General features: G+C 42.8%; 1 protein-coding gene across 2 annotated transcripts; it reads right to left on the reverse strand.

Moving 5' to 3' along the window:
* Positions 1 to 4,445: 4,445 nt before the first annotated feature.
* LOC118790886 (RNA-binding protein 27-like) lies at positions 4,446 to 21,539 on the reverse strand. Of its 2 annotated transcripts, XM_036548010.1 has the most exons (21): positions 21,376 to 21,539; positions 20,036 to 20,154; positions 19,763 to 19,896; positions 19,474 to 19,559; positions 18,540 to 18,736; positions 17,037 to 17,345; positions 15,738 to 15,962; positions 14,909 to 15,043; positions 14,202 to 14,354; positions 13,696 to 13,837; positions 12,985 to 13,138; positions 11,977 to 12,195; positions 10,945 to 11,067; positions 9,661 to 9,786; positions 8,919 to 8,993; positions 8,098 to 8,265; positions 7,441 to 7,545; positions 6,091 to 6,282; positions 5,830 to 5,913; positions 5,101 to 5,211; positions 4,446 to 4,560 (listed from the first exon to the last, which is right to left on the reverse strand). In XM_036548010.1, the coding sequence occupies exons 1-21, from the start codon at positions 21,432 to 21,434 to the stop codon at positions 4,471 to 4,473; spliced, it is 3,006 nt and encodes a 1,001-aa protein (XP_036403903.1). In that variant the 5' UTR covers positions 21,435 to 21,539; the 3' UTR covers positions 4,446 to 4,470. The 2 variants fall into 2 exon arrangements, with proteins under 2 accessions (XP_036403903.1, XP_036403904.1); XM_036548011.1 differs by lacking the exon at positions 14,909 to 15,043.
* Positions 21,540 to 21,912: the final 373 nt, after the last annotated feature.

Consider the following 21,912-nt stretch of genomic DNA (forward strand, 5'->3'; position numbering starts at 1 on the left):
GAAGGCTACAGAGATATCTAGTGGTAAAACAAGGAAATGCAAGGTCGCAAAACAGGTCACTGACTCAGGTGGCTCAGTCAGCGAGGCATTTGTTTCGAGCACAAGCTGAGTGTTACGGCCTGCGTTCATCTGCTCACAATGACTGGGAGCCCACGGTAGTCAAATTCGTTTTGTTCCGCCAGGGAGAGGGGTGGTGGCCAGCCTTCCTCATCTCACTGCTCTTTGTAACACTGTGATCCATGGAATGCCTGTGCGTTGCTCAGCTGCGTGCTTGCTGATGTCAGCTGCTCGAGTGATATCAGTGGAGTAGTGCGTATCCTCCAGTTGGCGCCCACTGCGGTGCATTGTGGATGAGACTTGTAGTGCAAGTCCATAGAGTGTTCCATTCACCTCACTGTGCCTGCAGGAGTGCAGAGGTTGTCACAGTGAGGTGACCCCACTGTACAATTGCCAGGGTTGCATAAAGGATAAAAAAGAAACAGGTTATGCAAAACAAATGGACACCAGATGCACAAAGAGTTTTTTATAGAAAAAATGATATGATGATAAAATTATTGCAGGCCTCAATATCAAAACTAGAAAACAGCAAAGAGGAAAATAGGTGATAACACACTAGAAACGGATTATTAAACAATAATAAAGTCACAACTAAACAGAATGAAAAAAACAACATTTGGATGTTTAAAACAAACACAAAATATAAAGATGCAATGAAATAATTCATGTGGATACTTTCCACTTACATTTAGCATGATGTAGGACAAGTTAATTTAAACAAATGATTTAATTATTAGATTGATTATACTATTAATCATCACTATTCGATATTATCGAGACAGATCAAATGAATTTCTTGCCTAATTGAACATGGAAGATTAAAATCATGTTAACACTGGTAGGTCTCAGCAGGCAAAACAACCTCCTTCTGGATCTGGAGTTCATCCATAAAAAATTAGGAAGAACCCAATATCAGGGTACTGTTTTATGTGTTTCTGGCGACATGAGATTGTTGGTGAGGAAATCGGTCTTGGTTATTCTTTACATAAGTAGAAAATTGTTATCCACGCCCAAATTCCAGTAATGTTTCATAGAACTACAGTTAATAAGACAGATTCAAAACCCTAAATATGGTAGACTAGTTGCGTATGTCAATGGAGGACTACTTCTTTGAATTCACAAGACAACTTTGAGACACTTGCCTCTTCTAACGTCAATAATTCAAAGGTGATTACGGCGTCTTCGAGCTTGTCTCCTGCTTGATACAAGGATGTTCAAGATTGCATGTGACATGTTTTATTGATTTGTTTATGAGGGATTGTGACAGGCTTTGTCTCTTTGCATGGGGCATTAAACTCTTCCATCATTGAAAGGCCAGCTGATTGTTATTTCTCCACTCTCTTCTCATTTGGAACCCTCCAGTGGGCACACACACACAACACGGACGTCCCGTCGGCAACAGCCAGTGCAAGAGTGACGAGTGGATGAAGTTGTTAGTTGACATATCCCCCTTCCGCTGGGGACCAAATAGCACTGCATTAAACCAAATTGACTCAGAGTGTTTCTCACATGAATTCCCAAAGTAGAAGCAATGCATAATTCATCGGCATTTGAATAAGTCAAAACCATTGAAGTTCCACAATGTGCTGAAATTTGGGGTGCTCTGAGGAGGAGGAAGGGATGACGTGGCAGACCCTTACATCGCCGCCTATCTGCATGATCAACCTCTGCGAAACTTATGGCATGGCAAATTTTATGGCCACACCACATTTTTACACACTTCAGACTGTGTAATCTTATTGCAAGAGTTTGCTTCAGTCAATGACAGTTCAGCTTAAGAAGTACCACCTTCCACACAAACCTGAGGATCAATGGTCTTACAAAATCAGCCTTCCAAAAATATCACACAAGAAGGATATATTGTTAAAAGTTAAACACTTATATATACCTAAATACTATATGTATGCACTGAATATATATGTATGTGGTAGGATTAGATGTATTTCATGTGTATTGTGCATTAAATTGTACCTGATCGCTTAGGTGGGATACTGAACGCATTGAGAGCTAAACAACATTTAACTGCTAAAACCCTAAACAATGCATTATGAAAGAAACGGAGACAAAGAAATCACATCAGACAAACTTGTAGGCGTGAAGTTTCGGAATGGTTTTTCTTTTCACCCAATTTGCATTGTTTTTTTTTATCACCTTAGAATACTCAATATTTTATTTTTTTTTTAATATATGGATATCTATATACGCATACATGTGCATATATACATATACATATACACGCATTTATTTTTTTTCTGTTCTTGTTGCTGCCATTCCTTAATCTTTATTGGTAAAAGCCAACATGCTAGTGTGTTAGAAATTGATATAAACAAGATAAAATAAAATCAAAAATACATCCACAAATCCCCATATATAAACAGTAAGTAACAAATCCAATTACACATCACTACCATGTAAAACTCATATGCACAGCCTGTTGTTACAAAAGGGAAATCCTCCTTCCACATGATTCACGGCTAACATCTCAGGAGTAGAGCAAGAACAGAGGCGGGTGATGAGCTCCAATTCCCCACGGTAACGTAGCGGAGCGGACAAGAGTTCAAAACAAAGAGATCATTCGGGGAAATTAGCCTAAAAATGAAATAATGGCTGGAAATTAAAAAGAAACGACTCGGTCCAGACCAGACGGTCCAGACTGTACATTCTCAGAACGAGTACGTTTTTATGCTCACAACTTTTTTATCACAGAAAAATACTAGATTATAACAAGATTGTGAAAGGATAACACAAGTCAGGTTAAAACATTACGACAAAATGGAAGGACAAGTTTGTAATTGTAATTTTTTTTCCCCCAGAGCGAGACACCCTTGGGAACTCATTCTGCATGCTAAACATACATCGGATCTAAAGAAGCCACGATGGTTTGACTTGTGAATGGGGTGCCATGCAACAAACTCTCTTCCTTTGGAATCATGTGAAAGGGACTTCCCCTTCTGCTGCCACATTAATCCAATATTGATTTATTCTAAAAATAAAACATATCTACACTGTTGTTATTGTTATTGCAAAGGTCTGTACAGAAAATACACACATAAAATATAAAAATGCAACTGTCTGCTGGTAATTTAACTGACAATAAGGCAAAATCATATACAAAAAAATACATTTAACATATATTCCTACAGAACTCTGCATACTGCAGATGCAATTAACTTGACCCCTGCAAAGCAACTGACTATCTTCAACAGGGATGCGAGAAATGGCAGACAGCTGTCTTTTTCTAAATAATCTATGTCCAGATCATCTAAGTCCAAAGATATCTTTGGGCGAGGATGAAGAAAAAAAGTATAATCATACGAAGGGGGGGAGATACATATATCTTTGTATATATAATTGACACCTGAATATCTTTTTTTTTTTTTTTTTTTTAGAAATACTGACAAAACCTTTCAATTTTGATGTCAATATTTACATAAAGTGGCACTGCATCTTTATGAAATGTAACTTAATACAGGATGAAATGTCAAGTCTTCTAAACTGAATTTAGCTAATCAAGAAAAAGTAATAGTCTTGGACGCTATGTAAATTTTCCTTTTGATGTAGCATATTTTCTCGAGACATAACAGATCTTACTTGCTTGTATGGATCATTTTATGCATGCTTGCATCTTGATTTAGCAACCGATACAATCTAGAGCATGGCTTTGTTGGTGCCCCGCTCATGGCTATGACTTCACTTCCGGCTGGAGTTAGCGTACAGATCACACCCTCTCCTCCACAGTTAAATAACTGCAAAGGGGACATGTATCAAGTTCAACTTATAAATAAAACTGAAAGAAGTGGGCAAAGGGAAAAGAGCACAATATATATAAAATACTTTTTTCTCTTTTTACAATAGTGACAAATATTGTTTTCTAATATCTGGTATGCAAAGTTAAATGATGTTCATATTTGTTTAAAAGAGAAAAGGAAAACGGGAGAGGAACCGACATAAAACAGCATCAGAAATAGTGAAGAAACTAAAAACACCTCAAAACGTACTGGATCAGAAAGTAAAAAAATCGACATTTTTATAAAATGGAATCAGGCTTCTTACAAAGAAAAAGCTCTGGAACTAAAACCAGTACAAAATTTTCTTGGACTCAGATTTCAGTAGTAGCAAGTGATGAAAACATTTTACTTTTATAACTCGGCAAACAAAACCCGTGAGATGACAATCAGAGAATGATTAACCCCATGTAAAACCGTGTCCTAGGAGGTCAATGTGGAGTTCTCGTTTCTTCTTATTCCTATGCTAACCGTTACAGAATTTTCCCATCTTGGATGCTTCTGTGATTTAGAATTTTTCAAAAAAAGTCTCAAAAAACTTGAACACCTTATTAAATACAGGTAAATTTGTACTTTAAAAAAAATCAACAGTCCTTTTCACAAAAAAAGGCTTGAGTTTACAGTCCTTTCATCTTCTCCACGAACGACTCTCGTCCTCGTCCTCTTCGTCATCATCTTCCTCTTCCTCCTCCGGAAGCAAGAGGGAGCTCTCAGACTCCTGTGGGCATGTAACACAGTCGCAGTGTGGTTAGATTAAGGTAAGAGAAAAGCACAGCTTACAAACACAAGGCCTGGCAATAATACAGATAACCACCACCAGAAACCTAAAAAGTTCTCATAGTTTCCACTGTCAGACTTACTTACTTATGCTACAAATGGTAAATGGACTGCATTTATATAGCGCTTTTCTACTCATTTGAGTACTCAAAGCACTTTACAGTTATATGCCTCACATCTACCTACCAGTGGCAGAGGCTGCTATACAGGCTTACCAACTGGCCACTGGGAGCTGTTCGGGGTTCAGTGTCTTGCTCAAGGACACTTCGACACTCTGCCAGGATGAGCCAGATTCGAACCAGGGACCTTCCAATCCCCAGTCGACTGCTCTATCTCCTGAGCCACTGTCGCCCCAATTGTGACACCATGCTACAAATGTGACATAGCTAAACGTTTTTGGACTATGTGCACTAGCACCTGCATTTGGAAGAACAGAAGTGTCCAAAAGGAGTGAAGTGATGTGGGAAAATAAAGTGTTCACCTCTTCCTTTGACTCTTCCTCCTCTGGTTCAGTAGATACAGATGGTGTCTTGGGTTTGTACCATGACATTTGAAGAGTGCGACCTTTGAACTTTGCACCTTGGTTTGCAGCCTGAAAGGAAAATATCTGTTTATTTGAAAGGATTCATTTCTGAGGCAAAAAAAGATAAATCAAACGTATCAAAACGTACAAATATCCCATTTAAGTCACGTTCTACTGTCTATTTTGTTTCCTATTGTCAATTAAGAGCGTCTTAATGGTCACTCTTATCATATCTTGCTATCTATAAAAATTTAAGGTCTCACCTTGACTGAACAGACATTGAAAAAAGTGCATTGCTATTGTTCATTGGTTCAAAAATTACAAAATATAGCCTCAAGAGGAATTCAAATCTTAACTTTTCCTTTCTAGTTTTAAGTGAGGTCAAACTTTAAGTTGACTTGATAAGGTGTAGGTCGGCAGCAGCTAGTAGCTACACGCTTTGCTTGAGAGATGGTCTCTATCTGCACCCAGTGTAGCAAGTTCAGCTTACATTACAACATCAGCTGTGTGTGTCAGAATGTTCACATTTTGAACGTTCTATCCATGATATCACATAAAATATGTAAAATAATAAATATCTCCAAAAATATTATATTTACACAAAAAGCAAAAGCTGTTACATATAGTAACAGTAAATTAATTTAATATTTTGATTCATTTAGATGCTAGACAACAGCCCTCACTCACATTCTCAGCGTCACTCCTCGTCTTGAACGTCACCACAACGCTGGTGGCATCATGGTCACGCAGCTCCTCGATCTCCCCGAATTTCTGAGACAGAAACAGAATGCGGGCATGGAGCAGGTAGCCTAAAAGCATGGCCTCCATTTAAAAACTCAAGCTAACGTCCCACAAATAACACCTGAGCTGAATTCTGACCCTGAAGCACCTCCATGTTTTTTTTTTTAGATATTTTTTTAACCAACCCCGCCCCATTTCAACACTCACCACAAAGTGTGGCATCAGCTCATCCTTCTCTTCTTTGGTCACGCCGAGGATGGCGAGGGCCCGGGGCCGGTGGTCCACCACCATGTGACTGCCTCCTCCTCGGCCCCTCACGCTCCTGCCGCGCCCTCTGCCCCGCCCCCGAGCCGGGGCCGGTTTGCCCCGTCCGGCTGGGATCAGTCCCAAACGAGCGGCCTGTCCGGAGACACAGCCACGTGTAAGAGCCTGGGCAGCATTACGTTATCCGACACTATATTACTGTCATGTAGCATCTTATCCAGAGCCAGAATGAGAGCAAGAAGTGGGAAAGGCAGAGAGAGAAGATCCCCTGTTTCAGGGAATCCACAGCCTGTTCCACCAGTTTTCATAATCTAAACACCTGTCAGAAAGCACGGGAAACTGATGAACCCAACATTGCTACCTGAGTATTACATTACATCATTGTCATTTAGCAGACGCTCTTATCCAGAGCGACCAACATAGTTTACAGTTTTTACTTGCTATCCATTTGCCAACTGGATATTTACTGAGGCAACAGTGGGTTAAGCCCAAGGGTACAGCAGCAGTGCCCCAGCAGGGAACCTTTCAGTTACGAGCCCTGCTCCTTACCACTATGCGACACTGCAGGCAAACCTCATCCTCTCGCACCTTGGCCATGAAAACAGCCGAGGCTCAGAGCCGGGAGGGGGGGGTCACGCTAGTGCAAGCGCAGCCAGCGCACTTCTCATTTAACAACCGCGCTGCAGCGAGGAGCAGCAGGCATTGTTGCGGCCCGCTGGGATTCAGAGTGGACGAGCTCCCCACCGTTCACCCCCTCGCCTCTCTGACAAACACCCATCAGCTCAAATTTTAATGTCCTGAAGTGCGTCAGCGTAGCGGCTCTTCTTAAGTCAAAGTCAGCGGCCCGTCTCCTTAGGGCTTGTAAAGTGCCTGCTGTTTAATGTGGCTGATGAAGGTACGGAGGGAGGGAGACCTATCTATATTTCATGTCCGCTAATTTAAGCGCACCAGTCTCAGGAAAAGTCACCGAGTCGGCGTTGTAACAAATCAGGTTCTTATTTAAAGCCACATTCTTTCGAATCTAATGCTGAAGACGAGATCTGGCTACTTTAAATCACTCAACTTTTTTTTTTTCTCCCCTCCCTAAAAACAGTTCTGGTCCAAAGTACAATTCGGCTAATTTTGAGAGCCGGATAAATAAAGCTACGACTGGTTGGAAATAACGGCAGAAAGATCTTAGTGGGGTTTGTTCTACGTTAGCGTCCAGACTGTTGAGTCAGGAAGCCTCTGCATAAGAAAACTGGGAGGAAATGATGGTGGTTTAGGAAGCTGGGGCGGGCAGGAAGGCCTCACCTCCATCTGCAGCTGGCTGAGCCGTCTCTTCAGGTCTGTGGTGTCCTCTCCGGAGCTCAGCTTTTTGTGAAAATCCAGCTCTGCGTCGAGCAGCTCCTTCTGCGCCTGAAAACAGCATCGCAGGCATTCAACACCAGGCTCATCGAGCCCATAGGGTTTTTTCATTGGCACAATCAGGCACATTAGACAGTGACAATGCGTTCGTGTTTCCACACCTAAATAGCACAGTTAATTCTATTTTGAGACAGATTTACTCTGTAAGGCTGCTGAATGGATTCCTATCCTGGTAAGGTAGGTTAGACATAAATTTCACTGGGTCCGGGAGGTCACACAGAAGGTAAGGGGTTGCATGGTGATTGAGGGGGCCTTTTAGAGGAAACTACTTACTGCAAAACTGCAATATCATTGCATTTCTTTTAAAACCTAGAAAAAACTGTGGCTATGGAAGGCATGCAATACATACATTTATTTATATGGCCCAATTAAATTACTTGGGTAATATGAATGCACATATACAAAACAACACATAACTTGCATAGCTCACACATGATTCTAACTGTAAAAGTCCTAAAAATAAAGTGATGGCAGGATCAGCTTGCCATGCTGATAAAGCAGGCTTATGTTGATAGTACTCTCGGCCACGGCAGGCAGACTCACGTCGATCTTGGTCTTGGGCTGGGCGGACTTGGCTGCAGAGTTGGAGGCTGGCTTCATCTCGTCCTTCAGCAGGGAGATCTTGTCGCTCAGCTCCTTCAGAGTGCTCATGATCTTCGCTCTCTCCTCCGGCTTCATGTTCTTGTTCTTCTCAAGCCTGTTTATCAGCACCTGGGGAATCGAGTGGAGTTCACACTGTTCAAAATGGCAGGCCTCCCTCTCAAATGAGATTTTTATTTTCATATTGATATTTTCATTCATAATTTCACGACACATTTTCCATGCTTACTGTTGCAATAGCTGAATTCTTATGAAACTCAGCTATGTTGAAAATAGAACCCCAACGAATCCTTAAGACACTTATTTCACAATATTTTGTATCTTCTTATTACACTTCTCTACTTCATAGTAATTGACATCATAGTACCGAGTTAGCAAACAAACTGATGTATTTCCCTACTCTAAAAGACTTCTTTTTTCAAACTTTAATTTCAAGTACTGTAGGATATTTGATGAAAATATTTTTTGGGATTTTAAGGGCTATTGGAAACCTGGACAAGCCGTGGAACACACAGCCCTCATGCTATCTACAGGGAGCAAAGTGTAATACGTCTTCTTCTGTGACAAATTTCATCCTAAAAATCTATCAGCTACACCAAACACACAGTGCACCAGTCCCAACAAAATTCAGCAAAAGGTTACCTTTTGCTCATTGTGAAGACATCATGTTTCCTTAGTAACAGTGGTTTAATGGCTATTGTTACTGAATGAGACTCATCTAGCTATTCATCTATTCATGAGACGTGTTCAGCGACAGTACCGACCTTTTGACATTCTATCTGTTTCTCCACCATCTCTTGCTTCTTCTTCCTCATGTCCTGTTGTAATTTTAGTGCCTCCTGATAAAAATATTAAAAAAAACAGCAAAAAAGCAATTGAATGCAAGCCTCAAAGTAACACATAACAGTAGTAAAAACCCTCTCTCATACACACAGCAGGAATCAGCTCTTTGGAGAAGCAGCTATATCGTGGCCCACCATGACTTACTACCACAAGGTTACAAAGTTCTGTAGAACTGCACATCTTGTAAAGATACAAGTTGTCTTTACCATTCATACCACAGCTATTTATAATGACAATAAATGTGTGACTAACAAAGAAAATGTACAAAATTATTCAAACAATTCCATTGAGTCATACTTTTAAAATAGTGAATTTTATATGATCCAGCTCCAGTTTTGTCTCTAAGTAATGGCCCCCTGCTATTGTAATTTGCTACTTTATTGGCTACTTGTAATGGCTGCTGTTATTACTGCGAATTTATAACAAGGTTCAGAATGGTGTCAAGTTTGAACTGAAGTTATTCCTGATTGCCTGAGGAATATTCCAACTTCCCTCACACAAAGTTTAGTCAACTGTAACAAAACCACAAACTGCTCCATCAGAATGCCTGTTTTCCAAAACACTATTTGTACATCAGTTGTGCCAGATATGTTTAGAGACAGCTGACGAGCTGTACTTTTGAGAAGAGGAAAAGATGAAGGCAGATTTGTGCCCAACACTTGCCTGCTTCTTCTTCAAAGCTTCGTGAGCTTCAAGTGCCTTTGCTGCTTTCCCCATCGTCTTGGAGGTCATCTTGACAACCGAAGAACTGTAGGCTCCCTTTTGAAGGCTTGTAGAGGTAGTCATAGCCTAAAATAGAATTTAACAATTTTACATCATGTATTCATCAAATCAACAATCAGGATGCATGCGATTTCTGTTAATTCTGTTTGACAGCTTAAAGAATAAACCTTTGCACAATTCAGGGACATCAATGGCCTATTACATCCTGAATAATATGGAGGGTAAAAAACAGAAAAAAAAAGTTCAGACGGTAATCTTTATTTACAAAAAGGTTTTTGACGGTTCAAACCTAATCAAAGAAGACATGCAACTCTTGTAAGAAAGAGCACCACTGAATTATTGAATTGTATGTGCTTTTATGGTATGCACTAACAAATAATTACACTCACATCAATGTAAGGGACACGCATCACTTTCTGACTCCATGTTCAAAAGTATAGCCTGGGAAGCCTTCATTGTGCCTTGATATAATATTTATAAGTTATCATTTTAGATGCAGAGATGTCTGAATGCATTTCTTCTGAAGAAATAAGTCACATCCTGCATAGTTGCAAGGGGATCCAGCATCAAATACACCTGGGCAAAATACTGGATTTAATGTCAAAATGACCAGGGTAAATCTGTCAGGACGAGTGAGTTTGACATTAAAAGGCCAGTGTTAATCTATCTATCTTAAGCAGTTCCATATAAAAGTAACATTTCAAATAAAAGTAACTAAAATGTTCAGACTTGAGGTGTTTTTTCAGGGGGCTTCCAAGTGGCTAAGTCTGTTAAGGGGCTTGTTCTGAGCACAGACGGAGCACTACGGCCCGGTTTCAGCCAACAATGACACAGTGGCAAAGCAAATTGGCTTTGTTCCTCCAGCGTAAGACAGGGCATGTCAGTCATGTGTCCCTTGTTGCACCTCTCTTTGCACCCTGTGACTCATTCTAGCAGCTCCAAGTTGCCGAGACAACACCGGGGAGGTGGGTGTCTCTTTGGTGACACACTATGGGACTTGCAATGTGAAAATGCAAGTGCAGAGAGTGAAGTTGAACCTGTTCTACAACCGGAAATTAAGGAAGTTTGGTGGGGAGGAATGTTTTTCAGTGCTATATTTATTCACTCATTTAAATTATGAACACATCAGTAATTAAGCGTAAATGCCTTCTACTTAAATTACCTGTTTTATTTGTGTCAAAGTACAATAAACAAAAAGAATGATTGACGTGTGGCTGTTACTACCTGCGCGGCGTCTGGGGCGGGCTGTAGAGTGTCCACTTTACCGACGGCCCCGCCCCCTAGGCGATGTTTGGGTGTCATTTTATTGAGCACGTAGGAGCCTGGGTTGTGCTGCTTGTTGATCACCTTCAAGTCACAGAGAGAGGAGAAACGCTGTGATGCCTTTGCTGTTTCCACCCCTTTCCCCGCAGCGGCAGCAGTTTAAGCTGTTAGTGTACCCACAGGATATCACCAACTAGTAGCTTCCATTCAGTACACCGGTATACTCAGTAACTCTGCTTCTAGTCAGACCTGGAAATGCTCAAACCCCTGTGCCGTGCCACAGAGAGCCATTTTCATCCCCAAGGTTTCACTTAAAGGCTTGATTAAGAACTAGTCATTCAGAATTCCAGTACTTCAAGTTCAAAACTTCAGTACTTCAAGGACCAGTTTAATATTATTTTCATTACTACATTACATTACAAGAGCAGGCACTCTTATCCAGAGCGATTTCCAGCACAAAGGAACAAAAGCATGTCCGTCCAATTTAAACTATTTAAATGAGCAATAGTGTCAGACCAGGCTGACAACACTCCCAGAACCAGTGAGTGTCAGCATAATGCATTATGCAAAGACTATTTAAATACATGGGACTTATAAATATATAAATACCATTAAAATGCATCATCAAAACCATTAATTATAAGTATGGACCGATTCTCCATAATGAACCACAGAGTAGGGATCACTGTAGAAGCTGTGCCAACTATAAGACTATAGTCTCATACACTACTATAATACTCTATTATAATACTCTTCTGTAATACTCCGTTTAATACAACAAACTCATTAATGTTGCCTTTGTTAACATCAAGTCATTTCAACTGAAAAAGCATTTTAAACTATTTCCCTTCCAATAACCCTAAATGCGGGAGGTAAGCGCTGAAATCCAGCGGTACTGTGATCACCACATTAAAGATTCAGCACGAGCAGGAGAGCGTGCGGTACCACACGCACAGGCGCTTACACACGCGGCGGCGGAACGGCGGCCCTCACCTTGTGGACGCCGGCATGCTGCGGCCCCACGGGGGCGCTCTGGCCCTGGCCCTGAGGCTGGCCCGGGTGCTGGTGCTGCTGCTCGCTGTTCTCGCGGTGCCAGTAGACCCGTATGAAGCGGTTGTTCAGCACGGCCTCGGTGCTGGAGATGGCGCGCCGCGCCTCGTCGTTCGCCGTGTACTGGATGAGCGCCGCCTCGGGGTCGCCGCCGAACACCACCTGGATGACAAATTTTTTTTTTCCCCCCGGTCATTTTTCTCAGTTTTGTAATCTTGTATCATGTGTTCATCAAATCAAAAATCGTGAGACATGCAATTTCTGTTTGTTTCAGTTATGGGTCTTTAATGTACTCAAAGATGTAGCATGCAGAGTTTGAGAAGATAACCATCTCTGAGAAAAGAGTAAAAAAAAAAATGACAGATAAAAAAATGAACGGATGAATGGATGTCTGCCCAAGGGCTCAGCTGAACTGAACATGGAGCCCCCTGTACTGTGGTAACTGCTACACCTGCACATGCAATCCTCTGAAACCAATATAAGCCAATGCGACTACTTTTCACACTACAAGTCCCACAATGCACCAGGAGGCAGATGCTAAGCAAAGGACAGGTGCATCTGTCTGATGCTATCAGAGTATCTCAAAAGGTGCTTAAGCAAGTTACAGGGAGGCCAGCGGTTTGATGAGCTAACCCTGGCTGCCCTCTCCACCCTGACTCAGCCTGCTCCGGGAACAAGCACCTTTACCGTCCGAGCCACTCAGCAGACCCAAATGCCATTTGTGATCTTCTCAAACCGCAGATGCTACAGTGCTTATCAGCATTCTAATATTCTGTGCATCCTCACTAAATGGGCAGGAACTATGTTCTTAGGCTAAAGAGAGACTTTGTCCAGGCTTCAACTGGAAAAGGACGGCACTCTATTTGCTGTGTAATTAAAGGTTAAACATAAAAATTTAAGGAAATATGGCAGCAAATACTGACCAAGTGAACAGAATGGGAATGGGGGTACCTGAATGTTCACGATAGTTCCAAACTTGCTGAAGTGCTCGTTTAATTTCGTGATGTTGTTGAGGTCACGGGGGATTTTGCGGACTTCGAGTTTAGTGTTGGCGTAGTGATTCTTCTTCTGGAAGCCGGGCTTCTGTTGGTTGTTGAAGTTTTGCCTAACAGGGAGGAAACAATGATTACAGAGATGTAAGAGAGTGTTTAATTAGGACTCATTAAGCTGTGTTTACTGGCACCACTAAGAACCACTACATACACACCGCTACAACGTGAGGGAGACGTTATGCAAGAGGTAATGTAATGAGAAACAGATATTATACTGCAAGGGACAATAATCACCGCTGTAGACATAGGAACAGAGACAAGTGGCAGTGTAGGATAGTGGTAAGGAGCAAGACTCAAAAACCGAAAGGTTGCTGGTTCAATTCCATGTTGGAAGATTGCTGCTGTACCCTTGGGCAAGGTATTTAACCCACAGTTGTCTCAGTAAATATCCAGCTGTATAAATGGATAACATGCAAAAAGTGTAAACTATGCAAGTCGCTCTGGATGAGAGAGTCTGCTAAATGACAATAATGTAACATGTAATGAGGATTGGGGATCAAATAAGTGGACGAATGGACCACAGTGGGATCTAAGGGTCACCCAGGCCGACAGAGAATGAAGGGGAACCGATGGAAATCCCTGGCAACAGACTGAGGCTGACTGCTCTTACTTGTCCATCCAGGGCTTCTTGGGCATAGGGCCCTCAGTGGGCCCCATGGGCCTCTTCCTGCTGTCCTGGTCACTGCTGTACCTTGCCGAGTTATTGGAAACTGTGGACACTGATGGCTCTGTCTGAATCACAATATTGGCCGCTGAAATAACAGCAAAAAAACAAAAAAACAAAAAAAAAAACAATCAATGACACATAGCAAACATGCCCATCAGTAAGATACTCAATTTATAATAGTGGCACTAGTGACTTTGATTAAAATGGCAAGAGTGAGAATAATTAGACCTGGAAGGATGAAACAGAACCTGAATGTGCTTTCCCACACACATCAGATTTCCATAACTTTTCAATGACACTTTATGCATAAATGTGACAATATAATGACATGATAATGAAAGAACCCCGAAACCCCTGAAATCTAACAGAACAGCTCAGCAGTTAGACCTGTATGTGTGTGCGTGTGTGTGTGTGTGTGTGTGCGTGTGCGTGTGTGTGTACGGTGATACCTCTGGAGTTCTGAGTGTCCATGTCCCCGGAGGTGAGCCCGATGAGGTTAGGCCTCTGCGTCTGTATGCGAGGGATGAACTGCCTGTACTGGGGTCGGCCTGCAGCGGTGAGGCCCGGAGCCTCAGGGTTGTAGGCTTCCTGCTCATAGTTATCTGCAAACACAATCACATAACACTGAGCACAGCCATGGCGACGCCACCACACCAGCTACCACTTCCATTATCAGAAATAATTTCATTAAAACCAAATCTATGCAGTAACAAAACATTGTGAGTATTACTTCAGATTCTTTAATTTAAAAGGAGAGTTTGCACAGGGAACGTGAAAGCTGGGGTTAAAATGGTTTGTCTAGCATTTCTTCCCCCACCCTCTGGTCAATGGTTAGTACTGCAACTACAGAAAACAGCCCATGTTTCAGTAAACCACCGACAACGCTTTTTCTGTTCGATTCACACAGCATTTTTCACACAAAAACAATATCATGGTGCTAAACTACTTCTATAACAAAAATCACACTACGGTTAACTCTCAACCAACAAAAATAATACATACAAACAAAAGCAACACACAAAACGACACAAAAAGGATTCTGATTTGTGATCATAACTCAGCAACAAACAACACAGCTTGAACAATACCCAACACTTATAACAGAACAACTAAACTAAACACCCCCCAAGCCAAGAAGAAAAGTGTACATGCTTACATTCTGACATTGTGTACTGAGGATGTGTTGGTATGGGGGGAGGAGGTCCTACTCCTGGCGGTGCAAGAGTAGAGATCAAACTTGTCCCAGAGTGTTCGCGAGTATCTATTGCACTTGTTGGTATTAATGGAGGTCCTATGAGAAGACACAATGTCAAGTCCAGCTAGAGGTTTGTGGAATACTTTAATTCTAGCAATGGCTAACATCACGTTTTCTACGAATTACCAGCATTCATGGGACACAGGTATTATGAGTGAGCTACCACAGCTAACTGTACAACAGCACCTGTGCAAAACCACTGATCACAAACACAATTAAGACCTCCAGTCAGTTAGGCTTTTGGTAAGCTTGTCCCTACAACAGCACCATGAAAACTACAAAAGACAGAGAAGAATGTTTAGAATACCTGCCTAAAGGCTACTGCATTGCATTATTACACATCTTAGTAACTGAATGCTAGTCCTCATATTTCCGGCTACCAACCACAGCTGAATATTCACATGAACAGAACAGCTGATTGGCACAGGTATTGTTTGAGGTAGTAGTACAGTGCCCTTCTTGGGACTAAAACCCATGCCACACTGAATCTAATACATGGGGGAGGACAGATGAATAACATATTGCATCTATTTACAAAGTATACAGGAATGTGTTACTTAAACGCATTTAACTTAAATGCCACTTAATTTATTGTGAAACCATGCCAAAATGTTAAAATTAACTTTGACTTATTCAAAGATGCAACACGTAGTTTGAGAAGATAACCATCTCTGAGAAGAGAGTACAAAAAGGATTATATGGAGGTCAGGAAACAAAAGGCCCGACTCACCAGGCATGGGGAAGATGCCCGGCATGGGGGGCTGTCCATGGGGGGGCATGGGCATCCTGAGGCCGGGAGGCGGCTCTGTCATGGGCGGCATGGGCATTCGCGGGGGTGGCAGGCCAGGTGGGGGTGGGAACGGTATCATGGTCGGCAGGGTGACGTCATCCACTATCAGGGGATCATTGCCGTGATCAAAGGGACACAGGTCGCCCCGGACACAGAAGCCTTTCTCTGGGGAACAGAAGACACAATATAATCACCACAACCACCATGAAAAAAGAACATCTCTGCAAATGACAATAACATAATCGTGATTACTGCTGTGAGTAATCTTCTTTTGAAGGATATTCTGGTGCAAAAAGGGAAAAAGGTCAATTTATCTAAATGGGGGAAAAAAAAACACATTTCATGAAATCTCTACCTACAGAGCTTTTTTGAGGTAGACCTTTTCTATACATTACACTAATGATTAGGGTCAGTCCAGACAGCGGTGTCCTGACAAAGACCTGTGCTTTTCATATAGCTACGCACTATCAAAGCAGCTTCTGAACTGTCCCCGGGGAGCAGCAGGTAAAAATACATCAGGGTAAAGGAGATTGCCTGGGTAAATATACAAACTGCCCTCTAAGCCCTCTCCCTCTCAGGTTTAAATACATCCAGGGGGACAGATGGATCAAAAGACTGTTACACCAGGATCATTAGTGCAGTCCCACAGAGGGGCCTGAGGTTTACCGTTTGAATTGCCTATGTCAACCCAAGTAAACAGACCGAGCACAATATTTAGTGTTTACAGAATTTAAAAATCCTGTGCTCTCCAACTGAAACTATGAAATAAATCCACCTGACGACAGACTAATTGATCCCCCTGCTCCGCATGTCCCTGTCTCAGTGCTAAAACTGTACAAAGCCTTCAAAACCTGCAATCTTACTTATTTTTCACTCATTTTCTAGGGCACCACAGGAAAAAAGAGTGAGCAAGGAACTTTCATGCTACATGCACACGATACATGCGTAACGTTTTTTTGTGAGAAAATTCAATATATAAAATTCTCACCAGCCCGCCAGCCCAAGAGAGACATCTGTTGCAGCACATATGATCACAGCGGGGGTATTAAAAATGCATCCGGAGGGCCTTCATTAAATAAAGTTAAAGAGAGCTCCGGTAAAGCACAGACGTGCTGGTTATTTCCCCGACATATTCAGACGTGGAGAGAATCCTCACACGCGTGGCAGAGGTTCCTAAAAGGGCCGAGACGTGGGAGAGAGGTGGAAACGGCGGGGCGGGCGACCGGCGGCGGAGCTTACCGTCGTAGTCACGGCAGCGGCGCTTGAGGGCGCCGCCTTTGTTGAACTGCTTGCCCTCGTGATTGGAGAAGTAATTGGACCAGCTCTCGGTGGTGCCGTCGGGCAGGTGAGCGGGCACTGCCACGGCAACGGAGCTGGGGACGGCGGGGCCCCCGGAGGACAGCTGGTGGTGAGGGGGCGGTAAAGGGAGCAGCGGCGGCGGGGGCTGCTGCTGCTGCTGCTGCTGCTGTAGGGAGCTACAGGCAGGCATGGAAGTGGGGATGTAGCCCTCCTGCTCCTTCCTCTCCACCTCAAACTTAGACCTGTGTTCTGTCCCACAAACACACAAAAACACGATACACAGCCCGTTAGTAACACACTGCACACCCACTTATCAGCGAAAATCACATAAAACTAAAGATTTAATAAATCTCGGCTTCCAATGTTCTGCACACGTACAATCACAAAAGCGTGCATTTATTCAGGAGCGCTGTTCTCCTGCATGCTAAATAAGTATTAAGACTTTACATTTTGTTTTTTTTGACATATCTGAAGCGCCTGTTCCAGGGGAATTGCCCTTAATATTCCATATTAGTGACAAGAGGTTAATTTCAGCGCGATACCAAGCAATTTACACAGTGACTGAGAAGACTCGGGGAGAAATGTCTGCTCTGAGCTCTGAGCTGTCAACCCTTCCCAAATGTTGGACTCCTGAGTATGCAGGCCTCCAAGGAAGGCTTAATTCTGTATTCCCCACACCAGACAGGACTTTCCATAAAAGGCAAGCTACCATAGAAACTAGGAGAGTTGATGTTTTATCTTGTCATCTGGGGATGGCCCAATCTACATTTGGTCTGGTCTTTGGTGTAAGCCCAACAATACTTGAAAACAACAGGGAACACCACCCATTTTTGCTATGTATAGAATATTGTTCATTTTTTTGTAAATTTTATGACACCAAGCTCATTTAACACAAAATGTATGTGATGACAAAAATGTCCAGAGGGGAATATAAAACACATATTTTTACTCATCAATGTGATAGGTCCTTTTCACAGTTAATATTACACAGTCAACTGTATGATAGGACATATATATAATATTGTAAGCATTTATGCACTAAGTCACCTTTCACACTATTTCACACTCGGCTGTGCTCCTTGTCCCCCCTCCCTCTGTCAGACTCACCCTTCTCGCGGCTGTGCTCCTTGTCCCCCCTCCCTCTATCAGACTCACCCTTCCCTCGGCTGTGCTCCTTGTCCCCCCTCCCTCTATCAGACTCACCCTTCCCTCGGCTGTGCTCCTTGTCCCCACTCCCTCTATCAGACTCACCCTTCCCTCGGCTGTGCTCCTTGTCCCCACTCCCTCTATCAGACTCACCCTTGCCTTGGCTGTGCTCCTCGTCCCCCCTCCCTCTATCAGACTCACCCTTGCCTCGGCTGTGCTCCTTGTCCCCACTCCCTCTATCAGACTCACCCTTCCCTCGGCTGTGCTCCTTGTCCCCACTCCCTCTATCAGACTCACCCTTCCCCCGGCTGTGCTCCTTGTCCCCGCTCTTGCCCCTGCTCCCGCTCCGGCTCCTGCTCCGGCTCCGGCTGTAGCTGCGGGCCCTGGCGTTACCCGCTCGGCGCTCGTGCCGCTCCCTGTAGGACTCGCTGCTCTTCCCGTAGCGGTCCAGGTCACGCCTCTTGCGGTCGTCTCTCCTCCGGTCATCACGGGTCCTGGACATCAAATCAGCAGGTCAAACACAACTGTCGCTCCGGCTCGGATGCACTCTACTTTTCCTAACAGGCTCCTGTGCTTTGAAGTTTACCCACCAATAAGGTCAGTATCAACTCGAATTTTTAATCGATCAACTTTTGTCACAGAATGCTTACAGCAATACTGACAAGCTGAACCACACAGAATTTTAAAAACATTTTTTGCTGTTGCACAAGTTTTTGTGAAAAAGAGGAAAGAGAGTCAATCTTCATTAACAGTTACACAACTGCTTTGATAGCACTTTCTGATACCGCAATGAGGTTACTAAAAAGAAGACTAAATAAAACACCAATTTAGAGATAATTACAAATGGCACTACAAAGACCTTACAACAAGGCAGTGTAAGATAGTCATAAGGAACAGGACCCGTAACCAAAAAGGTGCAGGTTCAATTCCCTACTGGGGCACTGCTGCTGTTCCCCTGGGCAAGATACTTAACCCAGAATTGCCTCAGTAAATATCCATCTGTATAAATGGACAACGTAAAAATTGTAACCTACATAAGGTGTTCCGGATAAGAGTGTCTGCTAAATGAGAATAATTTAATGTAATGTATTGTAACAAGGCCAGACAGAAAGCACTACAAAACACCACAGAGTCAATAAAATGAAATACTGAATGAAAACAATACAGCTGACTTCAATACGACCTAAAGCTAATGGTATCCATGCAACAACAGAGGAACGTTCACACTTGCCTTGATTCATTCAGATCTGATCGATTTCTCAGAGGACTCCTTCTTCTGCGACCATCCCTGTCATCCTCAACATTTCCGGCCTGATGCTTAAAAAAAAAAAAGCATGAGACTTTGTATCACTTGTGAACAATGGCCTCAAAACACCTTTGCTCTAAACTTTTCTTTAACCTAGTGTGACACATTCATTTCATTCAATTTAAGTTGCACTTATAAAAGACTGTCAACATTCAGTGCATCCTTAGACACTGTTAACACCATTCAGACAGTACTGAACACTCGAAAGCACTACCTCTTCTCTGTCCTCGTGTTTTTGTACAGAAAGCTTGGTCTCCAGTTTTGGGATCTCTTTTATCGGCTCCGGATTCCCCAAGTAGTTTTTCGTGGTTAAACATTCAAAGAGTTTATCAACAAAACCGGTTGTCTCTGAAAGAGGAAAAACACACACTTGGTTGCCAGTGATGCATGGAAAACAAATATTCACTGCCAGACTTGAGACGTGGAGTAAGTGACAAGAAAGATAAATATGAAAAGATGGAGTGGTATTAAAACAAACTTAGTTTACCCTTTTGCAAGAAGACATCCAACTGATCAGCACAAAGTGCCTTCAGGTCTTTTTCCGGTTTGTCCTTCTTCACTAGGGCAACTACATAGTTGGCTAACGCTGAAGGGTCTGCGTCGCATCTGGAAAAGAGGAGAAACGTGTTAAAGCAGGAATGGCTGACGCGACCGTTCCTTTACAAACCTTGATAAAGCCACCTTTCTACAGCAGATCCACCGTACCTTTGCACGCCAGAAGGAGTTACGACAACTAACTAGCTATCTGACAAGGTAGACATTGTGCAGGTGGAGGACAGTTGGGCATCGGGGTCGGATATTGCTGACACTGACCGGCCACGGAGTGATAAACTTTTCCACTGAGACACGTGGCCGTTACAATCAAAATATCAAAATGCAAATGTTCACGACGATGGCCTGAAGTCTAACTTGCTGTCGGCTCCTGCGACCTTACACGTTTATTATCTAGATGATCATATGGAAAGCAAAACTAATCAGCTAATGTAAATTACCTAACGTATCCGTGTATTATTAGGCGAGTTTAAAAACACTACACAAAGTATTGCAGATGAAAATCCACACTTGGTGATCATTAACTAGCTGGCTAATTTCGGTTGACGATATTCATAAGAATGAATGAATAAACAAAACAGACCACTGTTGCTACCTAGCGTTGGCTAGTTAACATTAGCCAACTAGCTAATAAGGTGTGAGGCTGTGCGGAATGGCCTAACTAACGTTAAGGTTAAACAGATAATCTCTCTCCTCAAATTCAAACTGCAGCTAGCTAGGTTATGTGTGCAACGATGTGACGAGTTGGTTAATGATGTCTAGCTACAAGGATCGGCCGAAACCGCCACCAAGCAAGCTAGCTGACATCGAAGAGACAGATAGAGCTTGTCAGTTAGCTCGCAAGTTGGCTCGCTAGTCACTGTCACATCCTACTCATAACAACTCCCCTGATACTCACTGCTGGCCTAGATAGCTTTTTGCACCACCATGCAAGACACGTCAGATCACTTGTTACTAACTCACTAGCTGGCTAGCACATATCAAGCTAGCTATCCAATTAAAGTGCCAAGTATCAGCTAAGTATAACATAAGTAGCTAGCCAGAGAGCTTCGTTTTAGCTACCGAAATGGACTTTGCCACGTCGTATAAGGTAGCTAGCAAGCTAGCTCACTAGCTAGCTACCTAGCTAATCGCACCAGTAAGAAGTTATTCAACATCATTTAGCACGCAAGACAGTAGCATGACTATTTCCCCAAACACTGTTAGCAGCCAGCTATCTGGCTAGCCAACAAGCCGTCAATTAAAACTGAAATGACATTTTGATTTTTCGCTCACATTGGCTCCAAGAGTTTAGCCAACCACGACTTCAGAGCTTCCACATTCTCAATGATCATCTTCTTCGCAAGTGTGTCTTAATACTGACTATAAATAATGGATAGATTGTAATAATCCCAGTTTCATCGTCAATGTAATAACCAGACGCAGCTTCGGCCTACTCATTTGCGACTTTACAGGTCGGACAAACTACTTTACGTTCAAGTAAGCGAAAATGCGGAACGGCAGCGCAACGGGCCAATCAACTATCCGGTCTGGGAGGTAGTGGTAAATTGACCAATAGGCGGTGACAATAGGCGGGTACTTGTAAATCTAAATTAAAAATTCTTCGTACAGTACGCAACGTTGTCGTATACTGCTGGTGTCTGTGTAGCAAATGTATTGCAAATTAGCAGCAAATTATATATGGGAAACCGTCAGAGGCTTAATACACCAACCGTGCGTACTCACAACTCTTTCCTAAATTTGGCGTGCGTCCATTTGGACGCATACTGTGTTATTTATAAACAGGGAGCAGTGGCGTAGAAACGTGCTTAA

This window comes from Megalops cyprinoides, chromosome 16, assembly GCF_013368585.1.
Source record: "Megalops cyprinoides isolate fMegCyp1 chromosome 16, fMegCyp1.pri, whole genome shotgun sequence".
NCBI lineage: Eukaryota > Metazoa > Chordata > Actinopteri > Elopiformes > Megalopidae > Megalops > Megalops cyprinoides.

Excerpts from the sequence above, each read along its gene's own strand:
- LOC118790886 (XM_036548010.1), bottom strand. The coding sequence starts at position 21,434 with ATGATCATTGAGAATGTGGAAGCTCTGAAGTCGTGGTTGGCTAAACTC. Across the intron at positions 19,897-20,035 it reads GGATGTCTTCTTGCAAAAGG|AGACAACCGGTTTTGTTGAT; the intron begins GTAAACTAAGTT and ends TTCCTCTTTCAG. Across the intron at positions 6,283-7,440 it reads TCAGCCAGCTGCAGATGGAG|GCCGCTCGTTTGGGACTGAT; the intron begins GTGAGGCCTTCC and ends GTCTCCGGACAG.